This window comes from Sinocyclocheilus grahami, unplaced genomic scaffold (genome assembly GCF_001515645.1).
Source record: "Sinocyclocheilus grahami isolate Dianchi unplaced genomic scaffold, SAMN03320097.WGS_v1.1 scaffold41.1, whole genome shotgun sequence".
NCBI lineage: Eukaryota > Metazoa > Chordata > Actinopteri > Cypriniformes > Cyprinidae > Sinocyclocheilus > Sinocyclocheilus grahami.
This window is the reverse complement of record NW_015505220.1, coordinates 1413248-1427296: the sequence shown is the minus strand read 5'-3', so window position 1 is coordinate 1427296 and position 14049 is coordinate 1413248. Positions and strand designations below refer to the sequence as shown.

The window sequence follows — 14049 nt, the reverse complement described above, 5'->3', positions numbered from 1 at the left end:
ATTCATAATTATTATATTTGCCGGTGCGCTGTGGCAAGCCTTTTTTGCGTGCGCTTGAGTGCTTATTAGACTATGTAGGCAATTAATGATTTATATGGTTTATTAATAAAAGTGCAACTAATAGTCAACTAATGCTTAAAATGAACGACGACTAGTCGACCAGAAAAATCTTTAGTCGAGGGCAGCCCTAATGCATATTATTGACTAATTGTTTACGAGAAGCATACATGTAAGAGGCTGACAATTAGCTGAATATATAGCCTACTTGTTTAATTAGTGACACTTAGCCTGCATTTTAAAATCTTTATTTGAATATAGCAACATAATATTGCGCTCTACAATATTTATATGAATAAATCTCTGACAGAGACTATCAGCCAATCACTGTGTGCGTAGTTAGTAAGTATGCTGACATCATCCATAGCAACAAGGTCAACCCCGCCCTTAATCTTAGTTTAAGACTTCTATATATTCCTTAGTAAAAGTTTGTCTTAGCAGCTCTGTGAATGGGTTTTAAGAGAAAACTCTTAGCTAAAAACTTTTACTGCTATTTAGGAGAACTCTTAGTGGTAAGATAAAATGTTTTGTGAATACGGGTCCTGATGTGTCTTGTGAGGGGTCTCAGCTGTATATTTGACCGGATTGTGATGTATTGTCTTCTGATGGGTTTCAATCAGTTGTAAGGCGATTAGTGAGCGTCTTGTGTGAATGAATGAGAGTTTATCTGAATGTAAAGGGATTACTTTACAGCTCCTATGACAGGGTTTCTACTGTAATCACTGCCAATGCTGACATCACATCTCATGCACATGTTCCTCCTGTGATTGAAATGCTATTAAGGAAAATTGCCTTCTAATGGATAAAGATTAAATGTATTCATTGTCAAACTGGTAACAATTTATCTATTTTATTGTGTAGATTATTTGTGCCTTTACCTCTATTTTAGAGATGCACAGCTGTGTATATGTATGTATATAAATTAGGGCTGCACGATAAATCGCATGTGATTATTTAATGCGCATCTTGTCAGAAACCTGGTTCTGTAATCAGCGGTAAATTTCCATCACCTGTGGGCTTTCACATTGAGCAGCATTAACTACACAGAGCCGTTGTTCACTGACGAGCTGCGCAAAAAAATCGAGTGAATATGAACGTGGAAGACTGGAGAGGCACAGAATCCAAGCTGCTTGAAGTCCAGTGTGAAGTTTCTGAAGTCAGTGATGATTTCGGGTGCCGTGACGTATGCTGGTGTTGGTCCATTGTGGTCCAAAGTCCAAAGTCAGTGCAGACGAAGGCAGACGAGCTTAAGGCTCAATAGTTCCTCAGCAGTGCCACAGGCTGATGGCTTCCTTGCCACACCTTACTGATGCTGGAGTTTGTGCTAAAGGAGCCCCGACCAAGTATTGAGTGTGTAGCGAATTTTAGCTCAACGAAGATGACGAGTCAGTGTCGCCGACTTCATCTCTTAAACCGAAAACAAAAAGCACTAGTGTAACAATAAATTATTAAAACGTTAATGCAGTGTACTTGCTGTTTTTCCCTAACACATTCATAATTATTATATTTGCCGGTGCGCTGTGGCAAGCCTTTTTTGCGTGCGCTTGAGTGCTTATTAGACTATGTAGGCAATTAATGATTTATATGGTTTATTAATAAAAGTGCAACTAATAGTCAACTAATGCTTAAAATGAACGACGACTAGTCGACCAGAAAAATCTTTAGTCGAGGGCAGCCCTAATGCATATTATTGACTAATTGTTTACGAGAAGCATACATGTAAGAGGCTGACAATTAGCTGAATATATAGCCTACTTGTGTAATTAGTGACACTTAGCCTGCATTTTAAAATCTTTATTTGAATATAGCAACATAATATTGCGCTCTACAATATTTATATGAATAAATCTCTGACAGAGACTATCAGCCAATCACTGTGTGCGTAGTTAGTAAGTATGCTGACATCATCCATAGCAACAAGGTCAACCCCGCCCTTAATCTTAGTTTAAGACTTCTATATATTCCTTAGTAAAAGTTTGTCTTAGCAGCTCTGTGAATGGGTTTTAAGAGAAAACTCTTAGCTAAAAACTTTTACTGCTATTTAGGAGAACTCTTAGTGGTAAGATAAAATGTTTTGTGAATACGGGTCCTGATGTGTCTTGTGAGGGGTCTCAGCTGTATATTTGACCGGATTGTGATGTATTGTCTTCTGATGGGTTTCAATCAGTTGTAAGGCGATTAGTGAGCGTCTTGTGTGAATGAATGAGAGTTTATCTGAATGTAAAGGGATTACTTTACAGCTCCTATGACAGGGTTTCTACTGTAATCACTGCCAATGCTGACATCACATCTCATGCACATGTTCCTCCTGTGATTGAAATGCTATTAAGGAAAATTGCCTTCTAATGGATAAAGATTAAATGTATTCATTGTCAAACTGGTAACAATTTATCTATTTTATTGTGTAGATTATTTGTGCCTTTACCTCTATTTTAGAGATGCACAGCTGTGTATATGTATGTATATAAATTAGGGCTGCACGATAAATCGCATGTGATTATTTAATGCGCATCTTGTCAGAAACCTGGTTCTGTAATCAGCGGTAAATTTCCATCACCTGTGGGCTTTCACATTGAGCAGCATTAACTACACAGAGCCGTTGTTCACTGACGAGCTGCGCAAAAAAATCGAGTGAATATGAACGTGGAAGACTGGAGAGGCACAGAATCCAAGCTGCTTGAAGTCCAGTGTGAAGTTTCTGAAGTCAGTGATGATTTCGGGTGCCGTGACGTATGCTGGTGTTGGTCCATTGTGGTCCAAAGTCCAAAGTCAGTGCAGACGAAGGCAGACGAGCTTAAGGCTCAATAGTTCCTCAGCAGTGCCACAGGCTGATGGCTTCCTTGCCACACCTTACTGATGCTGGAGTTTGTGCTAAAGGAGCCCCGACCAAGTATTGAGTGTGTAGCGAATTTTAGCTCAACGACAGGAAATATGAATAATTAACCATAACTAGTTATAATTAACTATTCATATTTTAGATCCGCTGTAGATATTTAGCTGACCACTCAGGGTCAACTGTCTTGACAATTTTAAGAACGTTAATTGCCTGGTTAAGGGAAATAACTTTCTTACTGTACAATTCTACCAAGCTTGTAACGTAAATCTGCATGATTAGTGACTCCGGTTATGAGCAAACAATGAACACGTCAAGTGTGATACAAGTAAGGTTTTATTAACTACATAAACACTTAAACTAGTCTAACATACTACATAAACACATAAACTGGTCTAACATACACATACACACACACACACACACACACACACATACAGTTGGTATAGGAAAGGGTTAAAGTTTAACTCAGCATAGAAAGAGGCATAAAGAATGAATTTTATGAAACACTTTGCATATTCAACAGATCTAAAACCTGAGGGAAAACGTCAGATTCTTAGCTCAAACACACCTTGTAAAAAGGTGTAACTGATACTTAATGCATCAATTAAATCGACTAAGTTTGATACTTGCACGTCTGTCTGAACAAAGATTCCTGATGCGATCTTAAGGCCCCAAGATCTTGCTGAAGTTGGTTGATGAGAAAAAGCTAGGGGGATTACAGATTATTTGTTAAATATAAAAACAAAATATATATTGTGTGTTTGATTGGTCCAGATGCTACAAGTGCATAAATTAACATACTTTAAAGAACTTGAACTTTTCTGTTTTGCAGAATTTTTTTTTTTGATTGATCTTAGGAAATATTCTATTATTTTGAGATACTGAATTTTTGACTTTCATGAGCTGTAAGCTATAATCGTCAAAATTAAAACAAAAAAACTTGAAATGTTTTACTCTAAAAAAATAGATATAGGTGCATATATATATATATATATATATATATATATATATATATATATATATGTATGTGAGAATCAATGTCTCATTCATTGTATGTCTGTCTCTCTCTCTCTCTCTTCAGGGAAAGCCGTATGTGTTTGATCGGGTGTTTCAGTCTAACACTTCTCAGGAGCAGGTTTACAACGCTTGTGCTCAGAAGATTGTTAAAGGTGAGAAAGGAGTTCTCCAGGAGACGTAGCAAACAGATCAGGATTCAGAAAATAGTTATAATTAATTGACTCCAAAAAAAACTTTCATGATGCCATTAATTTTGGTCTTTAATAATTAATTAATATTATGCCATTGATATCAATACCAAATTTCTTATATGGGGCATTCATTCAAATAGTAATTGCTATTATTGTTGTTATTGTTATTTTAGTTTGTATTGTGTTTTTTTTATTTTATTTTGTATGTTGACTTTTTAAGACAAAATTGTTCAAACGTGAACGTTCTATTGAAAGAATGTTGGTTGAATTGAGTGATGCAGTTAAATAGTTTTTGCCATGCGTATAGCCATTGCTGCTGACATGGCATTAAATCATAAACAAATACATTTATTCAAATGGTATGTTTTGTTGTGTTGTGCCCTGCAGATGTGCTTGAGGGTTATAACGGTACAATATTTGCTTATGGGCAAACCTCCTCTGGAAAAACACACACCATGGAGGTGAGAATTCATCTAGAAATAAACAAATTCAGAGTCTTAAAGAATTGCTTTTTGCAACTGGCAGTATGATTTTCAATTAGCTTTTTTAAAACAAACTCATTGTGTTTTTTTTGCTGATTCAGTTTTCTTAAGATTTAATATTTTCCAATGTTTTTGCCAGTCAGAACTATCAGTACCTTTATTGCACCGTAAATCATCGCATGTTATCATAATAATTGAATATTTGTTTATGTGATTGTTTAGGGGAACCTGCATGATCAAGATGGCATGGGCATTATTCCGCGGATCGTCCAGGATATATTCAACTACATTTACTCTATGGATGAAAACCTGGAATTCCATATCAAGGTTTGAAATGCTTTGAGACTTGAAAAAAATTAATGACTTGGAAATTTAAAGACCAAAAGTAGGAATCTTGGAGATGTCTGTGTGTGTGGTGTGTATTAAGAGTTATATTATTTCACAATATTAATAAAATGCATGCAGCCTTAGTAAGATTTTTTTTTTTTAAATATATATAAAAAAATACTCTCCCCAAACTTTTGAACAACAGTGTAATAATTTCAGATGCTGGTAATGAAATTCACAGAGCTGTTCTGCATTGGCAGGTCTCCTATTTTGAGATTTACCTGGACAAGATCAGGGATTTGCTGGATGGTACGTATGACTGAATATGATACAGATTTGATCATTTTTGCATTGTTTCATTTATTAGAGATTGTGTAATCTGAGTGTAATCGTATTAAAAATAATAATAATCAGAATTTTTCTTTCAGTATCTAAGACCAACCTGTCTGTTCATGAAGACAAGAACAGAGTTCCTTACGTAAAGGTAAAGCTGTGTTTTAGTAATTAGCTGTGCATGTGTTAGTGAAGGAGTGGTTCACATGTTTTCCCTGTCTATCTTTTTCTCCATCTGCAGGGTTGTACTGAACGGTTTGTGTGTAGCCCAGACGAAGTGATGGACACCATTGACGAAGGCAAATCCAACAGACATGTGGCTGTCACAAGTAAGCCCATGCAAATCAGTCAGACACACTGCATAGCTGTTTTTAGCAGGCAGAACTTTTCCACACCTGTTGCTCTTGTTGAGTTATATTAGCGCAAGTAGTTTCAGGACCTTCTTATTTGTTTATAAGAAGATGTTTGTACAACTAAAAAAATGTCTTGTTGCAGGGATTAACACTAAGGATTTTTTCTACTGGCCCGATTGGGCCAGTGGTTCAAATTTTTACTTGCCCTGCCAACATTTTCACTGGCCCTGCCACAAAAAAATTTAAAAGTTGCTGTTATCATTGTTTTTGATCTTATCTTGTATTCTAATATATAAGCTTAATGAAACCAATATTTTAGATACCAATTAGACTTTACAATTCTCTATTTCAATTTCGATACCACAGCAAAAATCACTAGCCAAAAATAAACATATTTAATTAAATATAGGCCTATAGCACAAAGATGAGTTAAATTATGCTTTAAGTTATGTTTGTAGTATGTTCAGGTACATAAATTGAAAAATCACACAAAATAATATTTGCATATTCTTCACTCTGTGTTGCACCTTGATTTTTCATAACCTTTGGAAATTAGAAGCAGCCACTGGATTTTAATCATGAATTGATCCCCACCCCCAAAAAAACAATACATGTGCAATGTTTGATTTTTATTAGACTGTATAATTTCAAAATCTGAAGCAAAAACAAGAGTGGTCTGACTTTAGCTTTGTGAAATGATGCTACAGAAAACATGCATGACACAGAAACGGTAGACAGGCTGAATGAGACGCAGATTCACTCTCTGACGAAAGGCGGCGCTTATGGAACAGTGATACAGTGTTTCCTTGGTTACCGCTGTGTAAACAGCAGTGCTAATTTAAATGCATTATATGGAGACAAAGACAATGCCATTTCTAAAAACATCCAGGTCCCCTCAGAAACGCATTCATATAAAATTCAATGTTTGAATGTTCTTCCTATATTTCGCGCACCGTGAATAGTGATCTTGCTCTGACTGCTACAGTATTTTCTCCTCTTTGTGTCTGACTTCATAGTCTCTGGCCTCAGTTAACGGCCGTTTACAGACTAATTATTTTCACACAAATGGCATTTGGGAAAATGATTGCAGTGCAGTTTGTGTGCAAGCACAGAACAGAAGATAGTCTGAAATAAAACAAAAAATGGACGGTCGATCGGTGCATCTGTAGCCTACTCCAGTGTATAAATTAAATATAGATTAATCATTGTTAAAACTACAAAGTTACTTGCCAAGAGGGGTATTTTGACATACTTTTGTGTGTATTTACCCATTCAGGGGGCTCGCACGTGTCAGAGACGCGGCTGTCTGTGCGTGCGCTGTGTTCTGTAGTTGTCTTTCGTGCACAAATGCGTTTTAATCGCTTGAATTTTTTAATTAACAAGGCTTAAAAACACATGCAAATGATACAATTTCATGACGAAGCTGCAGTGGCCCGATCAGGCAAGTGATGAATCCGTCTACTGTCCCGAACGTCTTTCACGCTGGCTTAGGGGTTAATTTAATGTTGTTAAATGCCATCAGGCAGTCCTTATTGTCGAGCCCTGTGTTGTGTGCATGTACTTAAAGTTGAGTGGAAATGGAAACTTATGCTTTCTCTGTGGTGTCAGACATGAACGAGCACAGCTCCAGGAGTCACAGTATCTTCCTGATAAACGTCAAGCAAGAGAACACACAGACGGAGCAGAAACTGAGCGGGAAACTTTACCTGGTGGATTTAGCAGGAAGCGAGAAGGTGATATTTCTGCTTCTCGCTTTTCACTTCCTTTTTTCCTCTTTCACTTCTCTCTATTTCTATTTTAAACCCATTCACAGAATTGTTTTACCTCCGTTATTTTCAGCTGGTTTCACTTCAGGACCCATAATAGTATATGTGATTTGATTAGTTCCTTATTAATGTTAGTTTCATTTGTGGCGGCACTGACTCTGATTTGATGTTTTTGACTGCAGGTCAGTAAAACTGGAGCAGAGGGTGCTGTGTTGGATGAAGCCAAAAACATTAACAAATCTCTTTCCGCTCTGGGCAACGTCATCTCTGCTCTTGCAGAAGGAACGGTAGGTGTGATGTACAATTGTACAATTCACTGCCCTGCATCATATTTGCTGAATGGAAATCCAACACTTGATTCTTACTAATTTTGGGGTGCCTTATCCAATAAGAGAGCCTGTTTTTCTCGAGCATGTTTCTTTCTTACAAAATGTGATGTGCTTGTCATAGCACTTGTCATAGCATTTTTGCTTTCCACAACCAATTGTAATGTGAAGAAGTCTTGTATTATCACTTAATCGCCAGATAAACTGCCACAAATACATAATTTTGAGCCTAATTACAACTGTTTGTTCAGTTTTCAGCTGATTTTCACATGTATGAATGATTCTGGAGATATTATTTTATGCATTATCCTGATTTCAAGGTTATAATTATGGAAGAAAATGCAGACATTACCCAGATTTTTCTGCTGCATCTTTGGGTGTTTTAATACATCCAAACAGCAACAGAAAATTACAGATTAAAAAGAGCGTATTTATTTATAAACTTGTATATGCAAAGTTCATTGACATTAAATGGAGTACGTTTATTTTTTGTTCTGATAACTGCATTAAAGCTGATACATGTATATGAATTTTAAAAAATCTTAATGTTTTGTGGAAAAAACTGTGCATGATAGAAAGTTTTCATTCACCAAATTAAATAATATTTGGCTTTTTTTGTAATTCAGCAGAACGTGTTTGTTTTTTCATAGATGGAAGGTTAATGAATGAATATTTCTTTCCCCCCATCAGACGTACATTCCCTACAGAGACAGTAAGATGACGAGGATCTTGCAGGATTCTCTGGGTGGAAACTGCAGGACCACTATAGTGATCTGCTGCTCTCCATCCTCCTACAACGAGGCAGAGACCAAAACTACGCTCATGTTCGGACAGAGGTGATGAGATATACACACACTGAGAGTTTTAACAAAACTTTTGTTTTGAGCGCCAAGTAATTCTTTTTTTTATTGTTTTTATTTTTTTTTACTGTTTTCAGAGCAAAGACCATCAAGAACACAGTGTGTGTGAACGTGGAGCTGACAGCCGAGCAGTGGAAGAAGAAATACGAGAAGGAGAAAGAGAAGAACAAAACACTAAAGAACACCATCACCTGGCTGGAGAACGAGCTCAACCGCTGGAGGAACGGTACTGTAATGACACCCGCTTCATACTCATTCAGCTGTATTCAATGATAATTGCACACAACTCTATTGTGTTTTGTGTGTTTTTAGGTGAGAGTGTTCCCATTGAGGAGCAGTACGATAAGGAGAAGGCAAACGCTGATGTTCTGGCCCTGGATAATGTGATGAATAATGATAAAATCACCTCGTCTCCCAGCATGCCTGGCCCTAAATTCACTGACGCTGAGCGTGAGAAGTGTGAGGCTGAATTGGCCAAACTCTACAAACAGCTTGATGACAAGGTAAGATGAACTACTGATCTTGAATGAACGAAGATTTTGGACATTTGCTTTTGGCATTAATGGCCATTTTGAGATTTTTTGCATCAGTCAATCAGCCAATAGTATCTTCATATATTGTTTGAAATAAGAGTCTCATTTCAGCAATTATAAGTAACTTATAAAGTCATTTGTAAACGTTCTCTGAGAGATCATTTCACAAACAGCGTGAGTGAATCACTGCGCGCGCTCTCTCGTTCTCTCTCAAAATGCACAAATGGCTTCAAATCACATCGCGTCTGCACTAAGCGAGCTGCACGCTGCACAGTTGACACAGGAATTGTCACTTGCGCAATTGAGGCAGTGTCGGCTCGTCACTAAAGTTTATAATTATTGCCTTATTAATTATTGCCAGAGTTTAAACCATTCAGCCCTCGCGTGCTCTCCTGGAGACCGTGCGCTCATGCACACTCGCAGTGTTGAATCACTGCGCGCGCTCTCTCGTTCTCTCTCAAAATGCACAAATGGCTTCAAATCACATCGCGTCTGCACTAAGCGAGCTGCACGCTGCACAGTTGACACAGGAATTGTCACTTGCGCAATTGAGGCAGTGTCGGATCGTCACTAAAGTTTATAAATTGAATTTATTTTTAATTATTGCCAGAGTTTAAACCATTCAGCCCTCGCGTGCTCTCCTGGAGACCGTGCGCTCATGGACACTCGCAGTGTACACACACAACGCCAGGTTCGCACATACTCCATTTGCAGTGTGTATGCGGTGCGTATATTTTCCGCGCTCATGTTAATGGATTAAAGCGTTCACACTGCACACGGTTGCGGTTCGGCAGTGCATTCCAGGAGCGGTGCGTCTGCTGCAGTGCAGAGATCGTTTCCGCACCGAATCTATTTTTGCTGCGCTGAATTAAAGTGATAGCGCATGGTTTGCGGTAAATATGAACATGGATTGACACGAAAAATTTTTAATTACACCATAAATGCATATAATTAAACTCTACTGTCAGGCTATGGCTTTGGCTCTGTCAATGGTAAGTTTTAATTTAGAATGTTTGTGATAATGTAAGAAAAGTAGTTTAAATGTTTTGCCACTTGCTTGAGCAACTTAATATATAAATCTAGAAGTAAATGCAAAAGTAAAAAGCATTGAATAATGTGTTTCTAATATTTATTGCGTTTAAACACGTCTATAAAAATTGTATTACTATACTGTGTAAAAAAAATAAATAATAAAGAATCTCAATGCTGAAAAGTAACATTTTAAGTAACAATGTTTGGATTTGAAATCAAAATAAAGGATAAATGTTGTGTTTGTAGTAAACAGCCACGGATCAGTTGCAGACTCCTGTGTGAAAGCACAATGAGAGTCTGTGCTGCTTCTGCATCGCTTAAGTACCACACATGGACTGCATATGCACTGCAAACGGAGTATGTGTGAACCTGGCGTAAAAGGCCGCCTCACATACAGCTCACAAAATCAGGCTTGTGCTGTGTGTAAGCTATTGTGCAACATTTGCACGATTGTCGAAACGAAAATGCATGGCATGATCAAACATTTAGGTGAGAGAAATATATTTTTAAAAAATGTCTAAAAAATGCCCCCCTCCCCCCCTCAAATAAAAAAAAAATCCCCTCTCACAGGAGTCACCTAAGAGGGGAATTCATTTTCAAAAAAAAATTTCAGGCCCTGAATAAATGTCTACAAATCTTGATTGGATCATCACTATAAATCATTCTACATGATAAAAAGAAGGCTTTAAAAAGATCGGTATCGGTGATTGTATCGGCAGATACTGCTTTCTGTGATCGGTGATCGGCCTCAAAAATCCTGATCGGAGCACCCCTAGTAAATAGTATATTTTGAATAGTATTTAGATTTTTTCTATTAATATTACTGTAGTTTTTAATCAAATAAATTCAGCCTTGGTGTGTATCGGAGACTTAAAAAAAAAAAAAATCATACTGACCCCAGACTTTTAACTTTTGAAGTGCATAATTGGTAATAACAGAACAATAAGTTTCATTGTAAAATAAAGATGCGTTTCAAGACTCATTCTTTACAATCATTCTGTTTCTCTCTGCTCTCTGGTTTTAGGATGATGAGATAAATCAGCAGTCTCAGCTGGCTGAGAAACTCAAGCAGCAGATGTTGGATCAGGAAGAGGTGAGACTTAAACACGCACCACACATCAAATTTACGTTATTTCCCATAAATAAGAACAGTGTCCTGTCTCCTAGTTGGCTGTGAATTATCTGGAGACTATAAAAACTCAGGAGTTGGGGTTTGCCCTTTGCCATTAAAAGCTAAATAATAAATAACGTTCTGGCCAAGTGCACATGCTCCTTACATGTTGTGATGAGTTCCCATCACATTCCCCTCTTCTCTCTCCTCAATAATTTGACACTGATGATCCAACACAAAAATCTTTGTGTTGTAGCTGCTGGTCTCAACGCGAAGGGACCATGACAACCTGCAGGCGGAGCTCACCCGTCTTCAGATGGAGAACGAGGCGTCTAAAGAGGAGGTGAAGGAGGTGCTGCAGGCCCTGGAGGAGCTTGCAGTTAACTATGATCAGAAGAGTCAGGAGGTTGAGGACAAGTCCAAGGAGTTTGAAGCCCTAAATGAAGAGCTCAACCAGAAATCTGTGAGGAGAAACTCGTCATTAAAAACACCATTTTCTTCACTATTGTTTAATTCACTTTCACCGAAAAGTTGTAAGTTACTTTTGCTTGAACATTTTCTTCTCTCTTTTTGTCTAGACATCAAGTTAGATTCAAATCTTTAGAAGACACATAAAATCTAATGTTGTTAAAGTGCCCCTATTATGCCTTTTCGAATATTACCTTTCATGCAGTGTGTCATGTAGCTGTATGTGAACATAAACTATCTGCAAAGTTGTGAAGCCGACAGTGCGCGATAAATAAAGTTATTGTCTATCAAAAAAAAAAAAAAGTCGTCTCGCAATCGCCTAAACGAGTCATCAGGAATTCAAATCTTATTCTGTTACGGCTCTGCGTCACGAAGTAACACATTTGTGTATTGTCTGCCCACGTACTACGTCGCCAACTTGCCCGCACACAAACAGTAACATTTCCGTGTGGTTAACATCATGTTGAGAAGACGTTGTATCCTATGCTGTGAGAGTGAATTTGTTTTATCACATCTTATAATTACCACAAACTTGTTAACACTTGTCACTGAGAAACGTCCTGCTCCAGTCATGCTTGCGAATCAGTCTCTTGTCGATCAGCCAGTTCAACCGTTTCATCAGACTCCAGCTCCAATTGGTAAGGTACAATTGATACCATCTTTTCTATGTATTGACAAGTCTCCAGGGCTGTCATTCCATCATGGCAGTGTTTCGTTTCCGACACATGCTGTACGCGGTAGACCAATCCAGAGCCAATCTCTACGGCTCTGGACCAATCACAAAGGACTGCGCCATCTGACCAATCACAGCAGTGAAGGCTCACGGAAAGGAGGGATTTAGAGAGACTGATTCTTTGAACTGCTTGGCACTAGTCGTTTACGAATCATTTAGAAATGAGGTAAAATTTAATCTATTTTTTGAGAAAACTAACATGTTTTTGACCTTGCATGCATGTAAACCTGTTTTAGGAGACTCCTAAAACAATATGTGACCTTGGACCACAAAACCAGTCATAAGGGTCAATTTTTTAAAATTGAGATTTATACATCATCTGAAAGTAGAATAAATAAGCTTTCCATTGATGTATGGTTTGTTAGGATAGGACAATATTTGGCCGAGATACAACTATTTGTATATCTGGAATCTGAGGGTGCAAAAAAAATCGAAATATTGAGAAAATCGCCTTTAAAGTTGTCCAAATGAAGTTCGTAGCAATGCATATTACTAATCAAAAATTAAGTTTTGATATATTTACGGTAGGCAAATTACAAAATATATTCATGGGACATGATCTTTACTTAATATCCTAAAGATTTTTGGCATAAAAGAAAAATCGTTAATTTTGACCCATATAATGTTTTTTTTTGGCTATTGCTAAAAATATACCCCAGCGACTTAAGACTGGTTGTGGTCCAGGGTCACATATTAGCAACCTTAAAAATGGCATAATAGGGGCACTTTAATAGTAGTAATTATAATAATGTTCATAATTAACATTACAATAGATAAAACATTAATTATATTTAAAATGATGTAATAATATATTTAATGTGACAGGGTAACTATATCAGTTCAAGACAGTAATTTTAAGGAATGTCTTGGTACTGGTTGCTGATCTGAGCTGTCTGTTGTTGCAGAGCGTTCTTGCATCTATCGACTCTGAGCTGCAGAAACTGAAGGAAATGACCAACCATCAGAAGAAGAGAGTCACTGAGATGATGTCATCACTGCTTAAAGACCTGGCAGAGATTGGCATCGCCGTAGGCAGCAATGACATTAAGGTAAAAAGGCAAAAAAAACAAAGTTGTTGCATTAGCCTCTCTCGCTTATATACACACACATATGCATTTTTTTTTTCTTTTTCCTTATGAAACAGTTTTTTTCCCCTTTAATATTTTGTCTCTTCATCTTTGCTTTTTATTTTCCTCTTCCTTTGCACTATTTTAACTGTTCACCCTCCTCTCTAACCTCAATTATTTCTCTTTCTTTCTCTGTCTGCGTTTTGTCTCAGCAGCATGAGGGTGGAGGTCTCATTGATGAAGAGTTCACAGAAATTTACGTTATTTCCCATAAATAAGAACAGTGTCCTGTCTCCTAGTTGGCTGTGAATTATCTGGAGACTATAAAAACTCAGGAGTTGGGGTTTGCCCTTTGCCATTAAAAGCTAAATAATAAATAACGTTCTGGCCAAGTGCACATGCTCCTTACATGTTGTGATGAGTTCCCATCACATTCCCCTCTTCTCTCTCCTCAATAATTTGACACTGATGATCCAACACAAAAATCTTTGTGTTGTAGCTGCTGGTCTCAACGCGAAGGGACCATGACAACCTGCAGGCGGAGCTCACCCGTCTTC

At 37.5% G+C, this 14049-nt stretch overlaps 1 protein-coding gene across 1 annotated transcript in view; it reads left to right on the top strand.

Moving 5' to 3' along the window:
* kif5bb (kinesin family member 5B, b) overlaps window positions 1-14049 on the top strand; it is a 32283-nt gene that overhangs the window by 11919 nt on the left and 6315 nt on the right. The window contains exons 2-15 of the mRNA XM_016267936.1: window positions 3975-4062; window positions 4489-4562; window positions 4806-4910; window positions 5171-5219; window positions 5339-5394; window positions 5485-5572; window positions 7205-7329; window positions 7545-7649; window positions 8379-8524; window positions 8626-8774; window positions 8861-9051; window positions 11138-11206; window positions 11481-11687; window positions 13331-13474. Coding sequence (XP_016123422.1) covers window positions 3975-4062; window positions 4489-4562; window positions 4806-4910; window positions 5171-5219; window positions 5339-5394; window positions 5485-5572; window positions 7205-7329; window positions 7545-7649; window positions 8379-8524; window positions 8626-8774; window positions 8861-9051; window positions 11138-11206; window positions 11481-11687; window positions 13331-13474 — 1596 coding nt within the window. The remainder of the gene's footprint in view (window positions 1-3974; window positions 4063-4488; window positions 4563-4805; window positions 4911-5170; window positions 5220-5338; window positions 5395-5484; window positions 5573-7204; window positions 7330-7544; window positions 7650-8378; window positions 8525-8625; window positions 8775-8860; window positions 9052-11137; window positions 11207-11480; window positions 11688-13330; window positions 13475-14049) is intronic.